Below are 18,136 nucleotides of genomic sequence, written 5' to 3' on the forward strand. Positions count from 1 at the left end.
AGGGACCTCCCCCGGGAGAACTAAGGACCGCGGGGGCGCTACTCCCCGTCACCTCGCCACAAGGTGCCCTGCGGGCAATAATAAAGTGTTTTATTATTATTATTATTATTATTGGATATATAGGTGATTCCAGGATGACTGTGATTCGGTGATGCGGTGATTTTTCATATCAGTTCCTGAGAGCGCGTTCAAGTCTCTTCAGATTTATATTATTAAGTATAGAAATATAGATTTTAATAAACAAAACAGTACTAATTTTACATTTATTAAAACACCATGAGCGGTTATCGAGTCAAATCTGACAGTAAACAATAATATTAATATATTAGTCACTAATTAATTCGATACTTAGAATGTACGCTTTCAGGTCTTCTTTCAATTTCAAATTGCAATATAATGTATTTCCAATAACTAGCAAGCGGTGACACGGAAAACTAAATAAATCGCAAGCGACTTAATTCTCTTTTCAAAGAGGGCAATACAATTAATAGTTCCTTAAATAGATTCAGTACTTCTTAAAGATACAGTCTTTCAGCATTTAAAGTAGATACTGTATAAGCGAATAAACGTGGCTTCATTCACATTCAGTTCCTTTTGTACATAATTAAAACAACAGGAACCAGCCCAGTCTACCAAATGACATGAATAAATGAGTGTTAAAAATTTTCCAGCATATTTCTTGTTAGAATGAGCCGGAAAAAGGTTGCGTAGAATTTTTCATTCGGTCTCATTTTGACGCTTTTTGTTAATAAATTGTGTAGTTGTTAAGCCTTTTATAAATTGGTTTAAAGTTTCGCTCGTTATTCGTTTCCTAGATTTAGTGTGCTTTTTATTGCTTCGTCTCCTTTTTAATGCTTCAGACTAGTTTTGATAAAATGCTGCTAAATTTATAATGACTCGTTTTTATCGTTTGTTTCTTTGCATAAATAAAATCTTTACCGGCCATGATTATAAAAGCTAAGAAACAATGTTTTGATTTCTTTTTAAACAGCTAATAATTATTTTTCACTTGCCACGGGCCACGAGATTTCACTTACCACTCATCTTACTTAAGTCGTGGGCTGGTTTAAGTGTCAGGCTGACAACTCTCTGACCATCATTGCTGATAGATACTTACGCTTCATAATTCATACGATGTGGTTGTCTGCACAAGGCTCAATGTGTTGTCAGCGTGACACTAAAGCAAACATAGACTTTCATAAGTTTATTATAACAAAAAAATGAAAAAAAAAAAAAATTAGTTAAAAAATATATTTCATTACAAAATTGTTAATCGTTTTCTAAATGCAGACACACAAACCGTTCATTATTCATGAACGCGCTACAGTGTAATCAAAATACGTCGAAAGTGGATCTGGGAAACCGAAATATTCATGAATCCTTCTCCTTGTGTTTAAATTTAGCTTTACAAATTAGGTACACTAGGGTGGGCTTACAATTTTTAATTACATACATATTTAGATGCTTTTTGTGTCTTTGTACCTTATTATTTGCTTATATCAAAATGTTAAAGGTTAGACAGTGCGGTTTGTGAAATGGAAGATTATTTTAGGACTCGGGGGATATTTGAAATTGTTTAAATAACGAATGTGTAGTTTATTAGAAATAAGGCAAGATTTGTGCTTGTTTTAAACTATTCGAACAACATTTAAAAGAGAAGGAAGACTGTATTTTTTATACACAATAGACTTATCGTTCTAATGAAGATAAAAAATCCAAACAATGTATGTACGGGTATATATATTTCAACATAGTAACTGTCATCAAAAACATCACGTATTTGCAGTTTACTAGCATATTTATTCCTTTGCAAAGAGTAAAGACAATGAAATGTTTAATAAAGCAACTTTACTTCAAAGCGTGCAACGGAATACAATGATAAAATGTGCTTGTACCTTAGTGTTTAAACTAAAGTACTAGGCTAACAGAATGGATCGTATCCTAACCACAGGAAGTGTCTCAGATAGATTAGTAAACGTGCTGCATCGATATTACGTTGCTGTCGAGGCTCACAAATACATAACTTTTAAACGGGAACATTTATATTTATAATGTTTTTACATAACTGGGCGGATTTCAAAAATTATTTTTCTTCTGCTAGTGTTCATGGGCGGTGGTGATTTCGTACCATCAGGCGAACCAGCTCAGTTGACGCTATGACATAACACTTATTACCAATAAACTTTTCTTATCATTTTTCATGATTCACAACTTGTGTCAACACAAACTACACCAAATCACGGATAGTTATTGTAATACAAATAATTACAATATGAATTTCATCTCCAGGAATGGAGCACGTACACTTCAATTTCGGTATTAAAAAGAAACATCTAGAAATACGAAAACAATTGTATACGCTAATAAAAAGGGACGTTTCACGGTGATATTAATCACAATGAGATAAAGCGATGATGTATTTGAATTTCTTGAGAATTATTTTTCGGCGTCGACAATGTTCTTCTGTAAACAAGGAGAGCTTTTGTTTTTTCTTCCATTTTACATCGGCTTTTCAAGATGTCTCAGTAATGAGATTAGCCCTCAGCTAAAATGAAACGTGTGATAATTATTTTTTTTTTTGTAAAGATAATAAAAATTTATTCATAAATATATGAATGAAATGTGTATTTATAAAATATTTATAAACTACTGGATAAACGAGTTGTACAACAATGTTACAAAAAAGTGAAATATAACAAGCAATAAATTCTCAACTACAATATTGGAATGTCTAACGAGTGACTATATTCATTTCCGATAAGATTTTAGATTTAAAACTTCGAATAAAATGGTCTCTACGTTGATGATTCGTTGTCACAGATGGACACACGTACAAAAATACAGTTTTTTACTTTTTGCTGATTAATCCATATGTTTTTGGGATAAAACAAAAACGGGGTTAGGCGCATTATTCGTCGCATGTAGACCAATCGAACATTTTAAAGAATAGAAAAAATTTGACTCGAGGCACTATGCGAATCCGCGTCATTGCGCCGAACAGCGTCTAACCCCTCGGCCATTTGTGATCCCTTAGCAAATTTTCAGCGAATTTCTTCTACTCTTTAGGTTTTATGTGTCAAAGAGAGACCGTAATCATTTTTTCCATTCTTTAAAATTTCTTAATTTATAAAGCATTTGTTAAATTAAACTTAAAATTAAATGTAAATCAATGAAAATTTTTTTCGTATGCTCCCAGTTCTTCTATGTGTATAGTATGCTGCTAAAGTCGTCTTAACTTCGGAAATAAACCAATTTCTTTTTTCAATAAATCGTAGTTGTTCACGTCGGAGATAGTTGATATTTCATAAAAGAAGATCAAGGACTGTCAATAGTTGGCATCGCGTTGTTATCGAGTTTGTTATATATAACGACTTGCTTTTTCAACAGCAATTATAATTCAACATGTAACAAACGATACAATACATCATTGTTTTGAAATAGAAACAACATATTTATTAAAGTGAATAAAGCAAACGCCGATGGATTGGATTGATTTTATTTTGAATTTATTATAACAAAAAATAGAATTCTGCTCCTCTATTAAAATAATATTAATTACTAGAATATGAATAAATTGTATGTTTCGTATTTTGTCTTTTTCCATGGCTATAATTTACTAGAACTATATAAGTACCGCGTAGCACACGTGAAATTCGACCGTAGTACAGCTATACGTCGCGCGTAGCACATCTAATATCGAACGTGCGTAGCAGTCGTAGCTCCGAGCGGACGAGTGGCATGATCCCACCCTAGAAACAGTAAGCGGCTTAAAGCGGTACTTTGTAAATTAATTGAAGTTTGTTGTTTACACGGGTATTACATAATAACTAACACGGCTTTAATATTCACTGAAATTGGGGCTTGGAAATGTTAGTGCTACGCACGTCTTAGGCTTAAAGCGTACAACAAAGAAAATGATGAGCACAGCACCGTATCAACTTATCAATGATCATCCATTAAATTGATAACAAAATTTTGTTGAAATTTGTACTGTTAGGAGTATTCTCAAATATCGTGCCTTTCTGTGAAGGAAAATTTCACATTTTATGCATTATATTTAAAGTTATTTACTTATTTCAAATTTTCACAATATTTCGTAATATTCATTTTAAATTCTGAACATTCTCCGGATCCGATCCCTAAAATACATAACCATGACAGAAAGAAGCTTAAAATACTGTAAATATCGGATACACAGCGCAACAATCCCGGGATATAAACCAATTTATGAGTTCGCTTACGCATTACAACCGCGCCACGTGTTGATTCCCAAGCTTAATGTTTTCTTTTTAAATAAAAACGTGTTGCAAAAGAAACAGCTATATTATTTAAACCTGCTTTACCTTCTTTGTTTCAGGAAGTAGATTGCAATAAGGGCTCTCAAGTTATTAGGGATTTAAATTCAGTTAATAATATGCTAGTATCCTTCAAATCTATATCGTTTCTGTCGGTCTGCAGTGACATTCCAAAGAGATTTGTAAAATTACGTGATTTACTAGTTGGTCCAATAAAATTCACAAAAACATCTAATACTAACTTCAAATTACTATGGAAGCCACCTACAATAAATTTAAGCGTAAATTATTAATTTAACTTGTCACTAACAATTCTTACATTATTTAAGAATAGGTTTTCGTAATGCGTGCGTACATGTATCATAATAAATATTTCCAGGAATTTGGAAAGCGTGGGCCACGTGTAACCTAAACGATTTGAATTCATAGAAAACTCCATACATAATATCCAAAGAATCAAATATAATAATACCAAATGAAATTTTATCACCGAGCGTCCCATTTAAATCGATTTTATGTCCTTCATTCTATAATATCTCTCATATTACGGTAGTATCACCACCACGTCGGGAAAACAAGGAACGACAGTCCCATATTAATTACAATATAGATTAATTACTTTAAGTGGACTAAGTTGCGTGTGCGTTGCTTCTCCGAATTTGTTAGATTTCGCTACTTTTATAGGACTCCGTTATGAGGCTTTTTTAATACCCTTTTATTATTGACAAAATGTATTTTTGTTGCGATTCTTACAAATAAATGTAATAGAAATCCTAATAATCAATGCTTTTGTTTCAGATGAGAGCGCTTACGCTCAGCGTTGCTTTACTGGCCGCGCTTACCACTTCTCTAGCACAGTCAGATGGTAAGAATACTTATTATTCAAATACTATTATAGAATTCACCGCCTCCTTGATACGCGTTACCGTAGAACCAAGGGGTCCTGGGTTCAATTCCCGGTAGGGACTCACAAAAAAAATGTCTCGGTCTGGCAGGACGCAGAAGGCTGATCGCCTACTTGTCCATAAAGAAAATCGATCAGTGAAACAGATGTATATCATCTGCCCCATACCCCAGGAGGGGACACGGGACTTCACTTTTTTATTATCGAATTAAAAAGCCACTTTTTCCAAGTTGACTTATGGATATCTATATAGATTACTATATATAAAAAAAGAAATGGGCATTTAAATACAATAATTTAAAACGTATGTTGTGAAATGTCTTTATACAATAATTTAAAACGTATGTTGTGAAATGTCTTTATAGGAACTTTATGCTAATTTTAGAATATAAAAAAACTTTTAATCTCCACTATTATAAAACAGCAGCGTTTGTTTGTTTGATTGTTTGTTTGAGCGCACTAATCTCGGGATCTACTGGTCCGATTTGAAAAATTCTTTTAGTATTATATATCCCATTTATTGAGATATGTACCACGGGCGAAGCCGGGGTGGACCGCTAGTTTTTATCAATATACAAATCAATTCTACCATATTTTATTCGAAAAATAAAGCAAACATCCAACGTATATTCATTAAATTATAATTGCGACCTTTAGGTCTGTAATAAAACTTTTTTACTTCTCGATTTGTTAGAATACCACAAAGGACAAAACACAAAAGAAATACAAGATTATTATTGGATCCCATCCTATTTTACGAGATTTTTCCTCAACTACGGCCTTAAAGCTAATGGCGGTCACTACTGCTCATTTATGTGCTTCAGAGCTTAACGGAATGCCAATAAATATATTTTGTATAAGAATGCATAATCACTCGACGTCCACAAAGAATTTCTCAAATTTATTGTATTTGGTTCTCAAATCGATTGTACTTTTTTAGTTCGTTACTCAATTAGAAATTTTTTAATTCGATTCTTTTTGAATTAAATGAGAAATTATTGCCCTTATTTTAGAATTTAGAGCACGGCATACCAGGAACGGCGTTAATCTTTTTGTGGATGAAAACTATTTAAATTTTAAAGAAATTCCTCCCGCCCTGTCATATTAGGATTTCTAGTCTTTGCCACAGATAGGTTATGGAATATGGATCTATCAATATGGAGCCATCAATTTTGTTTTTAATGTATCAACAGTGATTCTATTATACTGTGATAATGTTATTGTAAGTTTATGAGCGTTAAATTTATTAATATTGAAAATTTACATACACGTGTTTTCTTCAACGTGTGTTAACTGAAAAATTTGTTTGTTTTTTTGATTGCGTTTATCTCAGTAGCTACTGGTCCGATTTGAAAAAAATCCATTGTTAGAAAGCCCATTTATTGAGAAAGATAACTAGTAACTAAATAAACATATTTAAAAGTGCCTTTAAAAATAACGACGTCTAAATCGCATCATAATACGTAAACTTGCGTCATTTTCCACAACGCAGGAGTCATTAGACGGCCGTTACTAAAAGTAATTCTTGTAAGCGATGCTATTATGCTTCGAAGCGGTCGAAGAATGGCGGAAGTGAGGGTAGTATTATAAGCGATAAGTGAATTTACGCATGTTAATTTAGTTTCTAGCGTATTAAAATTAACAGCGAACAAAACAACTGATGAACAATTTTTTTACCGACTTGAAAAAAAGAGGAAGTTCTCACATTATTTGTTAAGTTTGAAAGCTAGTGTGTCCCGTATGGTGGTTCTGAAGGTAAGATTAGCATTTTGGTTAAAAACAATTATTTTTAAACTACATTGATTCCAACACTCTCTTCTTATACAGTCTTTAAACCAACAAATTGAAGCGTAAAATCAGAATCAATCGACAAGGTCATATTTTTATGTAAAGTTTGGTAATGTTATAAATTTAATGCATTTTTGATAAATTTTAAACATAATCGCTGTCGCTAACGCTCGCATCTGTATCATGAAGTCTCGTATAATGGACCATCGAGCTGTTCTCAAGCCATTTGACAATTATTCAGGGTCAGATTTAGGTGTCATTTATAGGCGGGTCTTAAGGATACAATTACTAACCGTTATACGGACTAACGGATTATCTTGAGAGTAATTATGCTCTTAATTTGTTTTTTAAGGGGGTATAGCGTTAAATATTGTTACATGCGATCTTGTTTGGACGGCAGAACCATTTTTTTTTCTATGTTGTTCAAGTGTGCTTTTATCCTTTGGAGTTCAAAAGTTCAAAAGTACTGTGTCGCCTAAGGCAGATGATGTATATCTGTTTCACTGATTGATTTTCTTTACGGACAAGTAGGTGATCAGCCTTCTGTGTCCTGCCAGACCGAGACATTTTTTTTGTTTTGTCCCCACCGGGAATTGAACCCAGGACCCCTCGGTTCTACGCTCACGCGTTAACCCTTTGGAGTTAGGGGCAGGAGTATTTCTTTATGTTATTGCAACTGAGCTTGTGGTTCGCTCGATCGTAAGCGATCACCACCGCTTATGAACATTTATAGAGTCGCAAGTCACTGTCCGCAAAAGCGTTAATAATAACATTTCTTATTCTTATCAATAACTAAGCGCTGCTGTGCCAGAACATTTTCTTCGTGATTCCCTAACAAGATAAATCCAGGAAATCCCAGTTAAGGTCACGTGTTAATCACAACCAACGAACAGCCCTGCCAAAAATTATAATAAACCAATACAATACAAGTGAATTCCTACTAGTCCCTATAAATATTTTATCTGTCAGATAAATTAATAAATAATGTATGAATAGGTTAAAAACTGTTTCATAAACCATCAGTGACATCAGCAAGTGATGGCCCTTAGTATAATATATTGGAGGCCTGTGTCCCAGCAGTGGGAACATATATGGCCTGAAGATGATGATGATAATATATTGATCCAATGATTTTTTTACACCCTCCATGATCCAATGATTTTTTTCACAAATATACATATATTACCAACATAAAATGTATGTTAGATAAACGAAATCGTTCATTTAACTAATTCAAATAGACTTTCGTTCACAACACGTTCAGAAAACAGAAGTCTGAATGAAAATTCTCTTTGAGAAAAATTTTGAGAAGCTAAGATACAAAGAAGTAGTCTTGATCTATCTACGCTTACTCCGTCTGTACAAAAGTTCTTTACAGATACTGAAAACCTCTTCAATTTTCAATTCAAATTGTTAAGCAAACTTATGAAACTGTTGGCATTGTCTGCTTATTCGGATTTTTCAATATTTCCCACGTCGTATTATCTTCCACAGCTGTCCCGTGTTCTTTTAATGACATCGTTCTATTAAATTGAGAAATATGCCGATGAATGTGTACATTGAGTGTTTTGTTTGATTAGGAAATTGTGCTGTTTGATTTGTTGTTATAGATCACGCAATGCATGTTTGGTTTTGGGACGATAATGTGCTCTTTGAAGTACTTTAATTTTTAAATTTCCAGTTAATTATTTCTATTTTTATTTGCGTATTCTATACATTTGAGACTTAAATGAATTGTTGATATTATTATCTCATATAACTCTTTCAGCAAAGAAGCATTTTGTATAGTGTTAACGTTTTGGGGTAACCACTTAAACAAATGGAGATTTTCAATTCGACTGAACGGTTTTGTTGTGTTGTGTTGTTTTTTGTTACAGGATTATATAAATTTCTTACGTATACTCTGTATAAAAGAAAGTGACTTTAGATTCTATAATTAAGGCTTTTTAGTTTTTTGTTTTAACTATATCTATTGTTATCAATCTTTATAACAATACGGTACAGCATCGGCTATTGAAACATATGTACATACACTAAGTATACTTATCCTTCAACTATCCTTTTCGCGCTTTTCCACTGCTATAAGCATACGAGATTTACAAGCGAAACTCTTCACGTGTCATTTGTTAAATCGCATACGAAAAACACGAGGGATTGGAAGATATATCATTCGGCGACAAGCGCGGTGGGATCCGCAAATACGGCTAATGGATCCGGTCCAAGATTGGAGTGGGAACTTAGTGAAATATTGGAAAGCACTCATATTGCGACGGGCGTAAAGCTGCGTGATGCACTTTTCATTTAGCCGGTTTTTGAGCGCGAGTCTCCTACGTATTTTAGCTGATACATTACGATGTACGAATTCTGGTAGATTGAAATTGTATTTTTTCTTATTTTGGCTTATAAAATGCGTGATTGCTTACCGGTTGTACAAATATCAAATTTATAAAAATAAGTAATTTATTTAATAGTTTACATTCGGTCGATTTATTAATATGGTAAATGTTCATACTAATACTATTTTCTATTTTCTATTAGAAGTTATCAAGTATCAAAACAAAAAAAAAAATACAGTCGAATTCAGAACCTTCTTCATTCGTAAACGTCGGTTGAAAATTAAATCTAATAAAAAATTAAACCGAATGCTCTAAATATTTTATTATACCTTTTATATTTGAGAGAGGTCTGTCAACATGAATTGAATGGAACCCACTATCGTGATATACCAAGTTGTAATAAACGCGTTCAAATATTACAAGTAATAAAACGAGACGCAGTGTAGCAGTGTTTGATAAACTTAGTTCATTTAACCTCTTTTTAGCAGAAGATTAAGCACATTTGTTATAAGCACGGAATCCTAGGTTTAATTTCTTGTTACTCTCAACCACAAATTGCTTAAACACTTATTTCATAATAGCTATTTAGGTCTTTTAAGCAGTCTGTGGCATATAAGCAATAAAGATCATTTTGGTATAATCCCGATCTTAACTATGAAATAAATCAATAAGGCATAACACGACTAAGTTGACTGGAAAAGGAAACATCGTTCATGTGCGAATCTGCCTCGCAACACAACGGTGCCGTACATATAAGCAATTTTTTGCAGTTTCTCCTTAGAAAAACTGTAAAAAAATTGGTCTCCTATACTGATGACTTTCATGACGTTTACATCGTTTTATGACACCGTCGCTTCACCTCATTTTTTATTATTTGTTGTTATAGCGGCAACGGAAATATATTATCACTGTATATTACAGCTGTCTAACTATCACACTTTATAAGAAACAGCCTGGTGACAGACGGCCAGACAGACATACAAGCCCTGTATAAAATAGTTATTTTTCGCTGAAAGTAAATGTTTATGCGATTAATGCTCAAGTAATATATAATTTCTCTCAGTAAATCCGTAACAATTATTGGAAGATTTCTCGTCCGTGTGTATCAACAATGAGATGGCAGATCTAAAGTCACATATCACTGGGGGAGAGATCTTTCATTTCTTATCTCGATCAAAAGATCCGCCATATTAAATCGTCGTTTGCTGAGCACTATTAAATTAATTGAGAAAGTTTCGTTGTATGAAATATATATTTATAGTGTAGTGGTAATATAACTGAGGGGAATATTTCGAACGTGGGAGTTGAGCACGCTCCGGCACGAATTGGGCCAGCTCGCAGAGGGGATGTGCCACACCCCCAAATAAGATCGGCGTGAAATAGTAGCATGCTATATATGTTTCTTTCTTTCTTTTCTTTCTATTGTTTTGTTTGGTGAGTGGAGGTTTTTCCAAGCGTCAATCCTTTCCTTATTCCTTATCTTACCTTAAAAGCGGGCAGCGCATTCACAGATACACAACCTCTGCATGGGCTGTGGTGATCGCTTACCATCAGCCGAATCGCCAGCTCAGTGGACCAGTATGATATAAAATAAAACTCAATATTGTTATATATATGATGCAAAATATTAAGATGTACCCATGTTTTTAAGAATAAGGTTTAGATGGAAAATAAATAAAGCCGCCCTTTCCACGACATATCCTACTTTTTCATTATTTTTTTGTTTGATGTGTGCAATAAAGGATATTTCATTTCATTATTTGACGTAGATTATGTGGAACTGTCATGAGTATAGTCTTCAATGGTTCGTTAATAGTGATAAAGATTTGCACATTGCGTTTAATTCCCAGAGATAAGTGTTTTTAAATATGGTTAATTTTAAAATCGGACCAAATGACAACAATTCCCAATCTATACTAATATTATAAAGCTGAAGACTGTGTTTGTTTGTTTGAACGCACTAATCTCAGGAACTCCTGGTCCGATGTGAAAAATTCATTCAGTGTTAGATAGCCCATTAATTGAAGAAGGCTATAGGCTATATATTCTCCACGGGCGAAGCCTGGGCGCAGCGCTAGTCAAACATAAAAAGGACCATGTCAATCGTTTCGAAATCGACGGAGTTTTGGAGCCAAAAAAATGACATGGACAAATTGAGAACCTCCTTAGTTTTTGGGACGCTGGTTATTTAAAAAAAAAGATCAACAACAATCCATTCATTTGATACAATGTGGATGACAAACACACATACATAACACGCACACACACTAACCCGCGACAACACACTGATAAATGCTGGCTTTATTGAAGATTCCACAAACATTTTAATCCAAACTCCATCTAGTAATAATGTTGACGTTGCATGTTTGTAGTGCGAGCGCTGGCTGTAATTTACTGAACATTATTTAACTTGGGAACGCATAAACTTGCTCCACGACCTGCCGTGACACTTCAAACCTCTTTAATGTTTATAGGCAGGGAGCTGAACGCAAATACCATGAAATATGTTTGAGAAAATGGTTGAATAAATGTTTGGCTTGCTGGTTTCTAGGTTTTACTATAATGAATGCGCACTCCGTTTTTGCAAGACAATTAATTATGAATAAAAAAAATGGAAACTTTCTGAACTCTTTGAAATATTTATTTCTCTCTTGAATTAATGACCAAAATATATTAAAAAACGAATATATTAACAAATTCTCTTATACTTACATTTCGTAGGTGTAATTAACTAACTAGAATACATCTCTATTGACACGACTTTGGATCAAAAACAATCTAGGATGATATACGACAATAATTGTAACACCTTTTATAATTTACTAGCGGTCCGCCCCGGCTTCGACCATTGTACATATATAGCCTTCCTCAATAAATGTGCTATCTATCTAACATTGAAAGAATTTTTCAAATCGGACCAGTAGTTCCTGAGATTAGTGCGTTCAAACAAACAAACTCTTCAGCTTTATTACATTGCAGTATAGATTACAAAGACCGTCACCTGCATCACACATTAAATAGTACACTATAAGACTCAATTCACGTTAAAATATTTCATTAAACGCTTCCAATGACGGCGCGAATTCATTATGACGGAGTCGAATAAAGTTTCATACAATTATTGAGGGTTATACGTGCAGACTATAGCGCACTCCCAACTTTCTTGCTACGTGTCGACGATCAACTTGGAACAGTTATTGTGGTGTGAACACGTTCTTGGGAGTGAACTTTATTATTATTAAGTATACTTTTAATTAAGGCCAACTACCTCTCTTATTCACGCTTTGCACAAATGCAATTTGCTGCAGACATTAAAAATGCAACTTTTTAAGGTTAATAAGGCTGTTCCGTTTTATAGTGGTGGTTTTTGACGATATCCGTATATCCTAACTTTGAACACAGTGGAGCCAAACATCGTTGTGCTTTTTTTTAACAATAATAAAATATTTTTTTATAATAATAATTATTCGTAGAGTTTACCGTATTTGTAGGGTTTGTCGCAAAAATATATATAAAATTCTTACAGCTTATATTACTAATATTATAAACAACCACCCTAACTACAGCATAATCAAAATAAACATGCAACTTAGAAGCAGCAAATTAATGCCAAACAATATACTGCAATAACAATATGAAGCAAAACATAACACCAGCTCTTATACTACAAGAAGTGAAACGCTGTCAACGATTAATTCAAGTGAAATAGTTATTACTTGAGACGAAATATACAACACTGAAGACCTTACCTACCTTCAACTAATATGCTACTAATATTCTCGAACGTTTCTAATGTACGGATGTTTGTTACTCTTTCACGCGAAAACAGGCTATCATAGCTGTATGGAATTTGGTACGGAGATAGATGATAGTCTGGATTAGCGTATAGGCTAGTTTTTACCCGGGTACCACACGAGTGACGCCGCGGGTTATAGCTAGTATGAACATAAGTCCAAAATTATTCTGATGAATGCTTACATCTTGTACCATTATATCCAATCCTATCAATATTGAGGATAGAAAGTACTATCCTTCTTATATTATGAATGCGAAAGTTTTTAATGATGGGTTTATATGTTTCATACTCTTTAACGTAAAAAGCACTGAGCAGATTTTGATTATACTCAGCAGTGATATAGCTTATGTACCAGATGAACAAAGCCACAGAAATAGTCCTTTTTACAGCGGATGAAATCGCGCGACACGGTTAGTCTATGTTGTTTCATTAAATGTACATTTACTCAACTTTTTTCATATTTATTTAATATATAAGTCGGCTGTCATCATTCATCCCTTATTGCAAACCCTTCAGTTTTATTTTTACAACAAAAATAGTCAATCTCCGACAAGGGTTAAACTAGCTCTATGAAAAAATACAATAGTAAAATGAAATACCTACTACGGAACATTTGTGCAAACATAGTATAAATTAATTTAAAGCTGGATAAAACAAAGCTTTGTCGCTAATGTGTACAAATAAATTAAACATGTATCACACTAATATTAATTATCTATGTGATAAATTTCTTTGTTTAGATCTTTGTCCGTCAATCACCCTTAAACTATTTGTTGTTTGTAGACCTTACGCCCCTTCAAATGGATTGCCGACTTCAAATTGGAAAGGGATAAGGAAAGGATTGATTAGAGGAATATATGAAAGGAAAGGGATATGGGATAGTAGAACATGATTTGGCACCGGGGAAGGTTCCACACCCAAAGAAGAATGGGTGAAATAGTACCATGCGAATGCTATTGTATTCGTTCGAGTGGGAGAGCACGAAGGTATCCTCTTCCGCCCCCTTCCTTGTCCATTCTTTACTCCCATGGTCAATCCTTTGCTTATTTATCCATTAAAAGCTTACAGATTGCTGAAGCAACCACCGCGTTCATAGGCGGTGGTGATCCCTTACCATCACCCGATCTCTCTCGCCAGCTCTAATTAAAAACATATTTCAAAAAGCATATTTTTCTCAATTCTTATTATGTTCAAATAGCCAACTTATTCGTAGCAACATTTTTATTTTGTTAAATTGTTAGTATTTCCGACCAAACAAAACACAATTTAAATCGCGTAAAGTCAGTCGCATTGCTTAGTGTAACCCTAAGAGCCGTTCTCAGAAGGATGTCTTAGTAACCATTAGCCCTTTCATCTGTCATCAGCTTATTTCCGATTAGCTGTCAGTGTGAAATTTAATATTTATTACGCGTTACGGAAATATGAGGTGAGGGGCCTTTGGCAGAAAATAAATTACAGGTTTCTGTAGTAGGGTTGAACATATATGAAAAATGACCTTAGTAAAATGCAATTATATGGGAAAATTACGTTTTTCGGCACTAAGACGTATTGTCTTTTTTCAGATATAAGGAGTAGGATATAAAAAACTTTTGGGTACATAACTCACAATAACGAGGTCGAATATTTATGAAAAACGACAAGATATGATATAATTTATGATAGTGAAGGTGATGATGATGATGATGATGATGATGGTGATGGTGATGATCTTGATGATGACGATGATGATGATGATAAGATATAATTTATTATCTATATTTATTTAGACCAGATAATAACCTTCAGTCATTTTATTACTCACATATTATTTGAGCGCGATGTGTAATATTTTATCAGGTCCTTAGATCAATAAAAGAGAAGCCAATTAAAGCAATTTTATAGTAAAGGAAACATACAACTTTACATATTTATAAGCATTAAGAAACGGTCCATTATGAGGGTTACATCAAAGCGTATGTAGGTACCTACTGCCCGATAGCATTATCCTAAATATATACGGCATCTCGAAAAGCGCATTCAATTTATTATTACATTATATACCTTTATTTAGTGAGTTAAAAATATCCTACTGCGAAAGTTTGTAAGATGTGTGTGTGTGTGTGTATTATTGTTTTACGCCTATAACAATATATATAAGATGCATATAAAACATAGTATTGTACATGGTAAAATAATAAGTACAATTGAAAATTATATTTATAAATGTATATATATAACACAATTACAAAAACAGTACTTGAAGTCAGAATATCTTACTTATAAAATTAACTAGTTTAACTAACTTCGAAATGCGTTAAAAGGACTCTTATACATTGTTTAAAATTTCTTTTTCCGCCGCGAAAACTTTTCCTTTTCAAAACTTTTAAGTAACTCTTGTTTGAAAAACAAAATAATTTCTGCCAGGTGCGAGTGATCTCACAATACTTTTAAGAAATATAATATTTTTGTAACGCTTCAAATTATATGAGGCCGCTATAGCAAAAACGACCTTAGAAACATTTCATATTAATTTTGTTAGTGAGCCTATCGTCTGCGATAATCTGTTTTTAAAATTTTTCATAAAACGTTGCTGAGGTCGTTTATTTATTTAACAGTAAAGAGTGAAATCTACCAAATGAAATTAAATTATTCTATTTGATAATTTGAATAATCAATTAAACAATTCAAGTTTGCTCTGAAATGAAAACTTCTACGCCACAAAATCAAATTAAGATTGTATTCTTATATTTATAACAGTCTGTGTCTCATTGCGGTTGTATTTTACATATATTACTTCTTATGTAAAATACACCCGCAAGGACTGTTATTCTCTATATACAGTTCAAAATTTCGTATCATATTAATCTCTTACCTGTTTCTCACATACAATAATTCATACTAGCACTCAAATATTTATTAATTCAATAATTAATATTTCTTCTGTAAGTACTTTCGATTCGTCATATCATAGTTTTACTATTTACCACCGCTGAAAGCAGTTTTTACGTACATGAGCTAGCAAGAAAAACTGTAGCCTTTTAAAATGATACCAATTTTACTATTTAATTTGAAACAATATATATCATAGTAATTACGCCATAGAACTTGTGGTTCTATTTAAAGAATATGTTAAGTCAAAATATATCAAGATAAACCAAACATTTTAACCCAATTTTATACTTTATACGCGTATTTAAACTTCACCACATTATAAGCACTCACAATAGACGAGGCGAAGATTCGAGAGAACCGTCGCTCTCATCTGGAATATACCGAAAATATACAAGGAAATCCCGCCATCTGTAACGACATTGTCCCACAATAATGAAGAATTTCCGAGGGTTCACATCTTTTGTTTCCACTTGCATTGTGCGATGCATTTTTAAGACTCTCGTCGAAGCTACAATGGAGGCCTTGGGATGTACGAAATGACTAGCGGGAGCTATGCGGCTCTGGACTAACGCTAAATTTATAAAGCTCTTGTTATTAGCTGCGGTATTTGGTGATAGAAACTCCCGGTTTTTCTGAAATAGCCTACTAGTATTATAAAGGCGAACGTTTTTGTTTTTGTAACTCTTTCACGCGAAAACAGCTTATCGTATCTATACAAAATTTGGTACAGAGATAAGTTATAGCCTGGTTTACCACATAGGCTACTTTTTACACGTAAACCACGCAAGTGACGCCGCGAGTTACAGCTAGTACGCTATATATTAGAGTTATAATGCTTAACAGCAGTATTGTCCCTTGTTGGCATAATATTTCCTTTATGAATAGTGTTTTGTTGTATATAATAGATATTAATTATACTTAAGTGGCAACACTGGAAAATGACTACGATGAGTTTTATCTATCATCATTTTAAAGTTTGTTTTATTATATTTATTATAGTTTATAGCAAACAAAATTGTAACTAATTCGAAAAAAAAAATTAAGTGTTTTTAATTCAATATCTCGTATATAAATAACAATAATTTGTAACGTCGTTTGGTAATTCATTAATGTGTAATATGCGATTTTAACAATATTCATTTTGGAGGTAATTATAAACCTGCCAAACAATTATTTTCTACTTCTTTGTAGTCTATGGAAGACAGCCATTTTGATCAATTCCGTAAGTTTCAGAAAACAACATGTAAAATAGTTAAATATTATAGTGACTGCTTATAGAGGAACAGATACAGTTAAGCCATAATTTCCAATCGTTAATTTAACCATCATAATTTATTAAAATGACTATGGAAATCTCCAACGAATCACTATAGTTATTACCCTCGTAACCGGAGAACGTTGTTAGTATGCCGATTAATTTGCAATTTGATATTTTCCTCATATATTTAATGTTCTATAAATAGAGTTACTTGTATTCTTTGCATCGAATTAGTAAAACTATGTGACTAAACTATATGGCAAAACTATGATTATAAATTTAGTAACGACCCGCCCCGGCTTCGCATGGACGCAATAATACACGATATAACCCACTAAAAATCTCTCTATTAAAAAATCAAAAATCAGTCTATTAAAAAAATCCCCATTAAACTCTCTTAACAGCGGAAAACGGCTTTGTTAAATGCAATAATAACAAACTCTTCAATGTTCTATACAACAGGAAAGATATAAGTAAAGAAGCATTTCCCAAACGCTTTCGGAATCATATCAATCCGGTAGTTCAATTCACTCTAAATCAATGAGATAAATAGTATCAGGCAATTTTCGTTCTTATCATGTGAGAATAGCGTCTATTATCGCGCGACATATTTTTATGAAATCATAAAAAGCTTAAGCTAGAGGCAGCTGTTATCATACAGATTGATTCATTGTAAGAATATGTGGGAGGCGGTCGCTCAATTTGCCTTCATTTCTTTATCCTGGGCCCGCTACGGAGAGATGCGTAGAATCCAAATGACCTTACAGTTTTCGGGCAGAGTGCTAGCGATGGGTATTGCATAAATCCTTTGAGATTGTTTTTTATATTGGAGTGAATTTATGGTTTTATCCAATTAGTAGTAGCGATTCGCTTCCCGCTTCGCCCGTG

The 18,136-nt window shown here is 33.3% G+C and overlaps 1 protein-coding gene across 6 annotated transcripts in view; it reads left to right on the top strand.

Moving 5' to 3' along the window:
* LOC119839929 (Ig-like and fibronectin type-III domain-containing protein 2) overlaps nt 1-18,136 on the top strand; it is a 122,011-nt gene that overhangs the window by 78,560 nt on the left and 25,315 nt on the right. For all 6 annotated transcript variants that reach the window (XM_038366381.1, XM_038366383.1, XM_038366378.1 and 3 more), the window contains one exon: nt 5,094-5,160. In XM_038366381.1, coding sequence (XP_038222309.1) covers nt 5,094-5,160 — 67 coding nt within the window. The remainder of the gene's footprint in view (nt 1-5,093; nt 5,161-18,136) is intronic.

The sequence above is a fragment of the Zerene cesonia genome, chromosome 5, assembly GCF_012273895.1.
Source record: "Zerene cesonia ecotype Mississippi chromosome 5, Zerene_cesonia_1.1, whole genome shotgun sequence".
In the NCBI taxonomy this organism is placed as follows: Eukaryota; Metazoa; Arthropoda; class Insecta; order Lepidoptera; family Pieridae; genus Zerene; species Zerene cesonia.